The sequence below is a fragment of the Chelonia mydas genome, chromosome 11 (assembly GCF_015237465.2).
Source record: "Chelonia mydas isolate rCheMyd1 chromosome 11, rCheMyd1.pri.v2, whole genome shotgun sequence".
Lineage (NCBI taxonomy): Eukaryota > Metazoa > Chordata > Testudines > Cheloniidae > Chelonia > Chelonia mydas.
In genome coordinates this window covers 74,476,576-74,487,991 of record NC_051251.2, presented here as the reverse complement: position 1 = coordinate 74,487,991, position 11,416 = coordinate 74,476,576, and the positions used below count along the sequence as shown (strand labels likewise).

Sequence of the window (11,416 nt, the reverse complement as noted above, 5' to 3'; positions counted from 1 at the left end):
AAATAGATCCACGCAGGACCTGCCCCTGAGTAACTGACTTCAGTGCTGGGCGATGGAGGAAATGACCGGAACTGATTGAAACACAAACACAGACCCAGCGCCAGAATGGTACAATATCACCGCCCAGCAGTGCAGACAAACCACTGAGGCCGAACAGGCAGTGTCACTGACTGACTTGGCTTCTTGCTTCTCCTCTCACTGTATTTCTGCTTCTCTCCCGACACCAGAGGGGCATGAGACACAGGATGCTGGGGAGTCAATGTGGCCAAGCAGAAAGCAGGTTGAGCCTGCACTGGGAAGTTACCTTGTCTAGCAGGAGATAGGAAGCTAGGGCATAGGAGCAGGGGGAAGGGGAAAGGAATGGACATTACTCAGCGGATCCTAAGCCCTCTGAAACTCTGGAGGGGGCACAGCTAGGGCGTGTTTCTAGAAGTAATTCAGAGCAATGGGAGAAGTTAAATATAAAGCAAAAGGGGTGTGTGTAGAACAGTTTGTCCTCAGGGGCCCGGGGGGGAAGGAAATCTGCTAATTTCTTCCTGTTCCTTCAGTTCGCTTTACTTGTTCTTCTCTGAAGACACTTAGTGTGGAAATGGTGAGACTTCTCCCCTGAGGGAATGCCTGTGAATCACCTTCCTTTGCCTCTTCCCACCTTTACCAGGGCAGTTAGCAGGGAGATGATCCTGACCAACGGCTCTTTTCATTCTTTTCTTTCTGTTTAGCCCTGGAATTGGCCTTGCTAGATGGTTAATTTCTAGTGGGCAGTCAGGGGAAAAAACTTCTTCAATGCAGAGTTACAGTTGCCTGGTGAGATGTCTCCTTGCAGAACCTCAACTTCACCAAACTCAAACCTCTGAACATCAGGAAATGCTCCCACACCCTTAACTCTGCTCTCTCTCAGCAATGTCCCAATATGCCCTGGTAACACACATACGTTTTGCTCTGCCAACACCACGGTGGCTGAAACGTCTGAACTTTTCACCTCCATTTACAGCCCTTCTAAACAGCCCCACCCACTCACTTGGGCCTGACACAGCACAACCCCTGGGCAAGTCAGATGGGGGCACAGGCTGGGCCTGGCCATGAGAGTGACTGCAGAGCCAGCCACCCCCCACTCAGAGGAATACCCCCACCTCACTAACCCCTGTTCACTCACCCACATTGCCCCCCTCAATTCTGAAAGCCTGGGTGGGGAAGCTTATTTTCTCTTGTGATGCTCTGAACATCTGGATCTAAGAATGGTGCCCCCCTCAGCTGTTCCCCTGGGGAAACCAAAGGGTTAATTTTGAGAGAGCTGATTAGGCTCCAAGGTGTACCGGATGATCTCCACCTAGGCTCTCCATGGTCCCAGCCCATGTTGCTAATTGAAAGAACTATAAGCCGATGTCCCTTTTATACAGTTTATTAAAATGAAAAAAATCGAGACCACACATCACTAAGGGTAAATTACTGTAAACACTATCACTATGCAGCTAACTAAGAGTTAAACAATACAGTTATGGTCAAATCAGTGAATTAATGCATTAACAAGGATACTACATTGGAATAACGTGTCATCAATTGGGTGAAATCATCAGAGTAACACAGCAGAACATCAGCCCTTATAAACACTAAAACAGGATCCCAAGGAAGCGGCTGTGTATTGTGTTATATACCGACGGGCAGCTGGTGGAGCCCCCCCTTGGGGAGGCTAACCCTTGGCTCCACCCCTTCCGCCTGCAACCTCACCCCTGGGGCCAGACTTCCATTTTCTCCATCTCTGCAGACTGGGCTTCCCAAATAACAGGCAGCATGCACCTGATTCGGAAAGAAATATTTTCAACAGTAACCTCCTGCAAAGCCACAATTCCTTTGGGATCCAAATCCATGGGCCTTTTTCCGAGTTCCAAGTCACTGACTGGGCAATACACTTCCCAGATCATCTGAAACTATATTGCCATAACCCTGAATAACACTGTGTTTACCAAACTAAATTAAAACCCAAAATGCTTCATAACATTTGCTGACCAAACTGGACCAGAGGGATTTGCAACTGGGCTATTGAGTGAACTGAATCAGTATTCTCTTCAGCTAAACTAAAGTGTAAAAAGGCAGGTTGTGAAATCACGGCAGTGCTGTTGCAAGGACAGCTACCATGTAAGAATGGAATTTTACTGAAACCTGAGTTCTACCATGACCATTATTCTGGAATGTAACTTGCTTACCAAAGCTCTCACAATCAAAACTATTATTCAGGGATGCAAATTGTTTTATTTCAAACCATGGGTTTGCCTGGATAAGATTTACTGGGAAATCAGTTCTTATAAGTAAAAGTGTGATAACTGATAAAAATATATTATAGCAACTGTAAGTGAAATAATGGTATTTATAATCAAAATAAGAAAGTAGTCAATAGTGATTATGTAAAGTGTATCGAACTTGAAGTCCTTTATATTCACGTTAAATGCTCTGAAACTGTATGATAGGTAGATGCTGTGACCTTTGTACGAACTTCTCCTTTGTATCTGTGCTGGAGAATGCAAGTTCAGCAAAAACTAAGGTACACGAAGCTTGTAAAATGCACTTTAAAAAACCCAGTTTCTAAGTGTTATGATATACCTGGCTACTACAATAGAGATGAAGTTATGTTAGAGAAAGTTTGTAATTTCTATAATGTTAGCCAATATTAAATAGTACATACAATATTAACATTATATATAATATCACATATTTCTTTAATTGTCCTCATCTTAAGATCTTCCAAAATGCTTTTCTATTTATGTTACAGAAAGAGATAGCTGAAGTATTGTAATGACAGGGCTAGGCACAAACATAGCAGAAAAATAGGTAATGCTAGGCCTGGAATGTTCAAAACAAAATTCTAGTCTTGTGTACGTGCTTCTCTGTTTTTGTTTAATGCATGGGGTCTGTATAACAGTCAAAATGTAAAATATAAGCCATGTTGAAACTTTTAACATATGCCCCACATAGAAGGTGTAGCAATTACTGTCTATGAAAAACATGTCACAGAAAATAGAGAAGAAAGATAGATAAAGTGATGTAGGGAAAATTGTGAAACTCCCCCCCACTTAGGTATAAATACAGAAGGGATAAGCACAGGATCTCTGAGACAGTGTGAGCACTGCAACTCCTGTCTTTCAGAGGCATTGGTAACATAAGCACTCTTCCTTTCTGTATTATGCTGTATTAATCCTTGATTAATAAATTGATTAAGACTAGATATTGGATATCTCGCTATTAATTTATATTGCACCCACAACAAGTGTGATCATGTCAGTTCGTTGCACAATTTGCAATATAATGTTCTTCACTGTTTCAAAGCAGAAATTTTAAATTGCTACTGTTTCCTTGGGAGCATGCCCAATAGTTGGAATATTCTTTCCTGCTGGCTGAACTACACTTGAACTTCTTCCATGTCACCATACAGGGGTGGGGAAAAGACACACATAAAATATCGTTTTAGCAAACGGTCATTTGTCTCCAAGTCCCCAATAAATCTGGGTACATTCTGTCAAACAAAGGTAATATCCAATTATTAGACCAAACTGACTTCAGGACAGAGAGAAAAACCCACAACACAAAGGAGTGGAAAACACTTTCAGTTTCATATAAAATGAAATTCCAGAGCAGGTTGTCTGATAACCCAAAATCAAAACAGTTCTCCCATTGTATTCTCCTCTGATCAGTTCAATTTTCCTTCAGTCTGTGCCACCTCATTATTACTGAGTCATGTTACTTACAAAAGATTTAGCTTAATCACAAGGGGGGAAAGCAGCTAACCTTCCCATCTGCAGACAACCCATGCTTTGCAGGAAAAAGCCCAGAAGCAGCTTTGCCAAGAGCTGGAAGCAGAGATGAAAGCACAGAATGATTACTCTGTTTTTGGGATCCAATCAAATTCCCCTTCCAAGCCTGTGACACTTTCATCTCTAGCCCCAGTGAGTCTGATTTACGATCAAAGCGTGACACCTAAGCACAGGGAGCGCTCAGAACACGGCATCACGTGACACTTTGGGAGGTGCAGGGGTAGAACGTGGGGAGGATAAACACTATTGTGGCTCACATAGAAGCTAATGCTGCTAGGCCGAGAGGGGATTGTGACAGTGATGGGGAAGGAGGGAATCCCTTTGACTCACCCTGTCTCCTTCAGGAGTCACAGAGTATGAAATGATATTTTTCCTACCCCACTTTGTTCTATTTCAATCTATTATACATGAAGAAAATGGTAGAAAAAAATATTTCTGTCCTGCAAAACCCCGAGCAAGGTGAGAACAACTGGGATTGAGACAATCTGTCCCCAAGGGGGAACACAGTGACTATCAATCACATTGTAATGGGGGAATGGTATCGATGCGATGCTTGGGTTTGTCCAGAGTAGGAAGAATGATGGTGGTGAGCTCAGGTCCAGGGGAAAGCTAACCCCAGCCACTCTACCCAGGTTATGTCTGCAGTACAAATGTAGTTGTGTTACAAGATCTCTAAACTGAGTGGCTACCTCCATGTACAATCCCAGTGGAGACAAGGCACGGGCCATTTTTACTTCAGTGTAGCTAATCAAGGTGAACACTATCTCCCGCACATGGTGCTGATGGATATTTCTGGCAGGAGGAGGACACACTCCCAGGACTTATAAAGTAAAGGAGTTGATAAAGGATGATGTGATTCACCCCAAATGGGAAGGGGCAAAAGACAGAGGCAGGCAACTCACGTGAAGCTGAGAGACTACACTGAAGAAAATGGTACAAACTACGTGGGAATTTGCTACTGTATTTTACAAAAAATCTTTGGCCAGCCCTAAGACATTTATGGCGGTGGTTCTCAACTGGAGGTCCGGGGGCCCCTGGGGTTCTGCAAGCCCTTTCAGGGAGTCCGTGGGGACCCACAGCTGAGACCCCGAGTCTCAGCGCCCCGCCACAGGGCTGAAACCCCAAGCTCCCCTCCCCCCAACCACTGAATCCAGGAGCAGCACGGGGCTGAAACCCTGAGCTCCCCTCTTTCCCTCCCCCACCGAAGCTGGGAGCAGTGCAGGGCTGAAACCCTGAGCTCCCCTCCCGCCTCTGAAGTCAGAGCGGCAGGGAGCTGAAACCCCGAGCTCCCCCAACGGAATCCGGGAGAGGCACAGGGCTGAAGCCCTGAGCCCACGAGCAAAGTTGAGGAGGCACCCCGCCCCCCCCACAACTGCAGTGCCTTACCCAGAATGTGGCAGTCCTGGGGGCAGCTCCACCCCCTCACCTCCTCCACTCCCTCAGCCCCCCTCAAGCCCCACCTCTGGCCAGGTCAGAGATGGGAATCTGGAGCCAGGCAGTGCGGGGCAGCTGCTCTTCTGGCTGCTGGTGTCATGGGGGAATGCCAGGGCTGCCCACTCCATCTGCTGCTGGTGCCCAGGGTTGCAGCCTGCTTTGACTGCTCATGCAGCCAGTTACAGCTGCCCAGGCAGGGACCTGGCTCCGAGGCCAGCAGAGCTGTTCGGGAGCAGCCACCAGGACAAAGCCCCAGACAGGTGGGTGGCTGCTGAGGTGAGTCAGGGGTGGAGGTGGCACTGCCTCCCTGGACCCGGCTGTGTGGAGCTAGCCCAAGCCTTGCCAGCCCTTACCCCCCAAAAATAGAAGTCAAAGTACACCTATGCCCAAGGATCCCACCCCCGGGCCCAGATCCCTGAGTTGCTACCCACCCGTTGGGGGCCCTGGAGTTTTCATAGCAGGTTGAGGGGGCCTCAGAAAGAAAAGGTTGAGAAGCCCTGATTTACGGCGTTACTCGCCTGTGTGGATTCTCTTATGTTTGATGAAAATTGAGCTCTTATTAAAACTTTTCCCACACTCAGGGCAGGTGTAGTTTGTCACTCCTCTATGGATTCGCTGATGACTAATCAGGGCTGAGCTCCGACGGAAGCTTTTCCCACACTCAGAGCATGAGGAGAGTGTCTTCCCTACATGGACTCTCTGATGTGTGAGGAGGTTTGAGCTCCGATTGAAGCTTTTCCCACACTCAGAGCATGTGTAGGGTCGCTCTCCCGTGTGGATTCGCTGATGTGTGAGAAGGTGTGAGCTCTGGGTGAAGCTTTTTCCGCACTCAAGGCAGGTGTAGGGCGTCTCTCCAGTGTGGATTCGCCGATGTTTGTTCAGGTTTGAGCTGTGGTTGAAGGTTTTCCCACACTCAGGGCATATGTAGGGTTTCTCTCCTGTGTGGATTCTCCAATGCCTAATAAGGTCTGAACTCTCACTGAAGCTTTTCCTGCACTCAGAGCATATATAGGGCGTCTCTCCTGTGTGGATTCGCTGATGTGTGATAAGGTTTGAGCTGTGGTTGAAGCTTTTCCCGCACTCAGAGCACGTGTAGGGTCGCTCTCCCGTGTGGATTCGCCGATGTGTGATAAGGTGTGAGCTCTGGGTGAAGCTTTTCCCGCACTCAAGGCAGGTATAGGGCGTCTCTCCAGTGTGGATTCGCCGATGTGTGATCAGGTTTGAGCTGTGGTTGAAGCTTTTCCCACACTCGGGGCATGTGTACGGTTTCTCTCCTGTGTGGATTATCCAATGCCTAATAAGGTCTGAACTCTCACTGAAGCTTTTCCTGCACTCGGAGCACGAGTAGGGTGTCTCACCCGTGTGGATTCTCCGATGCGTGATAAGAGTAGCTCTCCGACAGAAGCTTTTCCCACACTCAGAGCACATGTAAGGTGTCTCTCCTGTGTGAATTCTCTGATGTGTGATGAGGTGTGAGCTGTGATTGAAGCGTTTCCCGCACTCAGGGCATGTGAAGGGCGTCTCTCCAGTGTGGATTCTCCGATGGGTGATCAGGGCTGAGCCGTGACTGAAGCTTTTCCCACACTCAGAGCATCTGTAGGGAGTCTCTTTTGTGTGGATTCTCCGATGCGTGATAAGGTTTGAGTTCCGATTGAAGCTTTTCCCACATTCAGAGCATGTGTAGGGTCTCTCTCCTGTGTGGATTCTCTGATGTGTGATGAGGTGTGAGTTCCGATTGAAGCTTTTCCCACATTCAGAGCATGTGTACGGCCTCTCTCCAGTGTGGATTCTCCGATGTGCGATGAGGGTTGAGCTCTGACTAAAACTTTTTCCACACTCAAGGCATGTGTAGGGTCTCTCTCCCATGTTCATTCTTTCATGTCAAATAATGTCTAATAACGTACCGAAGCTTTTCTCTGGCCTATGTTGACTCTCACAGGATTTTGCCTCTGCACAATTTCAAGAAACTTTCCGTTTGGATCTTCCTGCTAATGTATGATGTGGTTCTACTTGCTCAGCATCTTCCTGCTGTGGATTCTGCTCCACAGTTTCACTCACCATCCGATCACCTGGAAGGATAGAGAGAATTCAGACATAGGTCACTCCCTGTGCTGGGGAGAAAGGAAACCCCAGAGCGGAATGGGAAAAGGTGGGCCCAAACCAAAATAAGTGCCAGAGACATCAAACAAAACAGGATTTGATTCGAACCCCTTCCACAACCTGCCCTGCCTAAAGTCCTTCCCCAGAGGATAGAGAAGAGAGGGTCATTTCTGGGTCCACATCCCACTCATGGGGAAGGAAGATTGGGGAGGGAGCTACAGCCAGATGTCAGTCAGGAGAGGACGGAAGTCATGAGTGACATTTGCCATGAGGATTCCACACCTGCTGGAAACCATTCTGAAGTCGGAGAGCTCACAAGACCTTTGTAGGGAATCCCAAATGTTTGCTTCATTCATGGACAGTTTCTGAGTTGGTTAGCTGAGTCCTCACCTGTCTGGGCACCTTTCTGGAGCTCTCTTTCCTCAGAGCCCCGGAGATCTGGGACCCACCGCTCTTCCCCTCGTTCCAGGCAGGAGATCACATCAGGTTTGGAAACTGGAAACCCTGACTTAGAAAAACAAGGGAGATCAGCTGAATTTGTGGGATACTTGTCACAAATAGCATTCCATGGTTTTACCCTCAGCTCATTTTTAAGCACCCCGGGGCCAGCTTCCATAGTTCTAAGCATCAGGACCATTATTATTAATCATATTCATTATACTAGTGCAAAAGAGCCAATAAAAATCAGGGCCCCATTGTTCCAGGCATTGTATAAACACAGTAGTAGACGCTCCATGTCCTGAGGAACTTACAATCTATATAGCCAAGACACACACCAAGTGGTGGAAGGAATTAGAATACATGAGCAGAGTGAACAATGTAATGGCAGACAGAGATGATAACACAGGCATATCTTGATACTATTGTATTTAACTGTGATGCGGTACACAAACCCCACACTGGGCCTGATGGGGTTAAAGGACACTACCCAGCCCCAGGCCTGGGGAGCATGCTTCAGCTGGAGGAGCAGGTTAAAAGATGCTTAGAAGCCCAGGGAAATGGGGGAGAGGGAACAGGCTAAGGGAAAACAGGTCCTTCGCCTGAAAAGCCAATTGGAAGGTTGGACCTGGGATGGAACAGCGACAGTGGTGTGGCCCCCAGGCCATGCCTTCTCCAAACCCTGCCCCCCGTTTTCTCACAACCAGCAGACCCCACAGGGCTCTGCTCTTTTGAACTCGGGGGGAGCTTGAACGGGAGATGAAACACTGACCAGAGACCTCGGAAGAGGCAGTTGCCATGGTGGAGAACTACCTGATGTCCCTTGGCTATTTTTAGTGCGCAATGGTCCTCAAACTGTGGGTCGTAACCCCAAAGTGGATCATGACCCTGTTTTAAGGAGGTCACCAGGGCTGACTTAGACTTGCTGGGGTCTGGGGCTGAAGCCTGAGGGCTTGAGCCCTGGGCAGTGGAGCTCAGGTTACAGGCCCCTTGCCTGTGGCTGAAGCCCTTGCCTTCGGCTTTGCCCCCACCATCCAGGACAGCAGCGCTAGGGCAGGCTCAGACTTTGGCCCTCCCTTCTGGGGCTGTGTAGTAACTGGACTTAACTATCTTGAGTCATTTTTAGGGTTGTCAATTAATTGCAGTTAACTGAGGGGAAAAAAGCGCCCACATCATGCCCCACTGCCCCCAGAAGGCCTCTCATTCCAGGGACTGACACCCCCCCACTGCGCCATCCTCCAATGCCACCAGCTGGCCCCTCACACTGGGGGCTGACACCCTCCCGCATCATGCCCCAATGCCCCTGGCTGGCCACTTGTTCCAGGGGCTGTCCCTCCTGCTTTATGCCCCATTGCCCCTGGTTAGCCCCTCAATCCAGGGACTCCCCCCGCCCCCTCCCCCATTGTCCCCGGCCGGCCCCATGCTCCAAGGGGCAGCCCATAGAGAACAGGGGCCTGGCAAGCTCAGCCTCCCTGCACCAGCCTCTCTTCCCCTGCCACATGCTGCACACTGCATATGTTATAGTCTGGGTTGTAATCGAAATCAATATATTTGAAAATTTTAGAAAACATCCAAAATATTTAAATAAATAGTATTCTATTTGATTAATCACAATTAATTTTTTAATCACTTGATGCCCTAGTAATTTTGTATCATCTGCAAACTTTGCCACCTCACTGTTCACCCCTTTTTCTAGATCATTTAGGAATATACTGAATTGTACTGGGACCAGTACATATCTCTGCAGGACCCCGCTATTTACCTCTCTCCACTATGAAAACTGACCATTTATTCCTACCTATTGTTTTCTATCTTTTAACCAGTTACCAATCCATGAGAGGACCTTCCCTCTTATGCCATGACAGCTTACTTTGCTTAAGAGCCTTTGATGAGGGACCTTGTTGAAGGCTTTGTGAAAGTCCAAATACACAATATCCACTGGATCACCCTTATCAATGTTTTTTGACCTGACAAATAATTCTATAAAGGATTAATGAGGCACAATTTCCCTTTACAAAGTCATGTTGATTCTTCCACAACCACTCATGTTCATTTGTGGGTCTGATAATTCTGTTCTTTATTACAGTTTCAACCAATTTACCGGATACTGAAGTTATACTTACAAGCCTATAAGTACCTGGATCGCCTCTGGAGCCTTTTAAAAAAAAACAAAACAAAACAAACAAAAAAAAAACCAGTGTCGCATTAGCTGTCTGCAAGCCATCTGGTACAGAGCCTGATTTAAGCGATTGTGATGTGATGTTCACCCCACACTACTTTAGGAGGGTCAGTAACTTCCTTCTTCTCCCTGCCCAGGGAATTCTGTAAACCCGCACTCCATATACAGGCAGTCTCTTTAAAATGTCCCGGCCCCCCACACTTGTAACACACCATCACCCGAGACCCCACTGGTCTTTCCCTGGCCTCCGCCCTCTTCTTTTCCATGCCCTTTCCCTATGTAGCTTCCTTGATCTTCCTCCCTGGATCCAGACCCTTAAACTGCCGGCCCCTTCTGGGAATGTCTGCCTCTATAAACTCCTCTGTTATTCAACTGCCACATCTAGGGTGACGATTTGATGCCGCCTTACCCACAGCGGTGTGCTCTCTGGGAGACTCTGAAGGAATGGTTCAAGAATGACAGTGTCCATAATGTTGGCCAAATGTTGGGTGTCTAGCCTTAGCCAACAAGTGGCCCAGTCTGTCAGTTTTGGCCATAGTCCTCCTGTCCATCCTGCAGCTCAAAATTTTTTGCCAGTACTTTTCTGCCGAAAGGCCCACCCAGTCTAAGATGGGCACCTGAACCACTTCGTAGTGCCTTTCCCGCTTGTCACTGAGCGCCAGGTAGGCTGCCTGAGCTTCCCCTGTTCAATAGGGAGGTAACCGTAGGGCCCAGATTCCTTTATTCCGTCCTGCCCCCATAGCCATTCTCCCAAACGTGACCAAAAATCCATTGGGGTCAACTGTGGGGTCCATCTTGCGGAGGCCTAGACCCTGTGCCTGGCTGCTGATCCCGCCACAAGGCTCACCACACTTTGTAATAGCTGCTGCTGCTACACCCGCACTTGCTTCCTTAAAATCCCTGAGGGCTTTTTAGTTCCTCAATCTGCCAGGTGAGCAAGGACGGTCTCTCCGAGTGCTGGGACTGCTGGAAGCTCTGCAAGATCGGCTGCATTTCCTTCTGCTGTTCTACCTGCCATTGTAAAGTTTCCTCCACCTCCTGGCCTGCCAAACTTTTTACACTCGCTCCCCTATCCATGGGGTAATCTACCGTGGACTAAATTCAGACTGCCAGACACTTTTGAATGGACCACAAAAATCTTTTAAAAAAAATTATAAGTAAATAAAATTTCTCTGGAGTCTGGACCTTGACTATACCTTGGGCAAGAAATCTGCACCTTGACAGAAAATAACTGTCTATCCCTGCCTGTCACGTTCTCCACCACCATGGATAAAGGCAGGATCCCAGACATGCCCCCACGTGTGATGGAGCACGCACTATGCTGGTCCTCTTTGCTTTGCACAGACCACTCAGAGACCTTTTCTTGTGTAGATACACCCTACAGTTTATTTAGTGTCTCACTCCACCACCTTTTACATACCAGTGCAGTCACACTATTCGGAGGCCTGGTCTACACTATAAA

At 47.9% G+C, this 11,416-nt stretch overlaps 1 protein-coding gene across 9 annotated transcripts in view; it reads right to left on the bottom strand.

Moving 5' to 3' along the window:
- Positions 1 to 1,383: 1,383 nt before the first annotated feature.
- Positions 1,384 to 11,416, bottom strand: part of LOC102939322 (zinc finger protein 271) — a 76,632-nt gene continuing 66,599 nt past the window's right edge. For 3 of the 9 annotated variants that reach the window (XM_043525798.1, XM_037913136.2, XM_043525792.1), the window contains 2 exons: positions 7,728 to 7,841; positions 1,384 to 7,306 (listed from right to left, as the gene is read on the bottom strand). In XM_043525798.1, coding sequence (XP_043381733.1) covers positions 7,197 to 7,306; positions 7,728 to 7,841 — 224 coding nt within the window. In that variant the 3' untranslated portion in view covers positions 1,384 to 7,196. Of the gene's footprint in view, positions 7,307 to 7,727; positions 7,848 to 11,416 lie in introns of those variants that run through there. The other 6 variants (XM_043525790.1, XM_043525791.1, XM_043525794.1 and 3 more) reach the window with 4 other exon arrangements.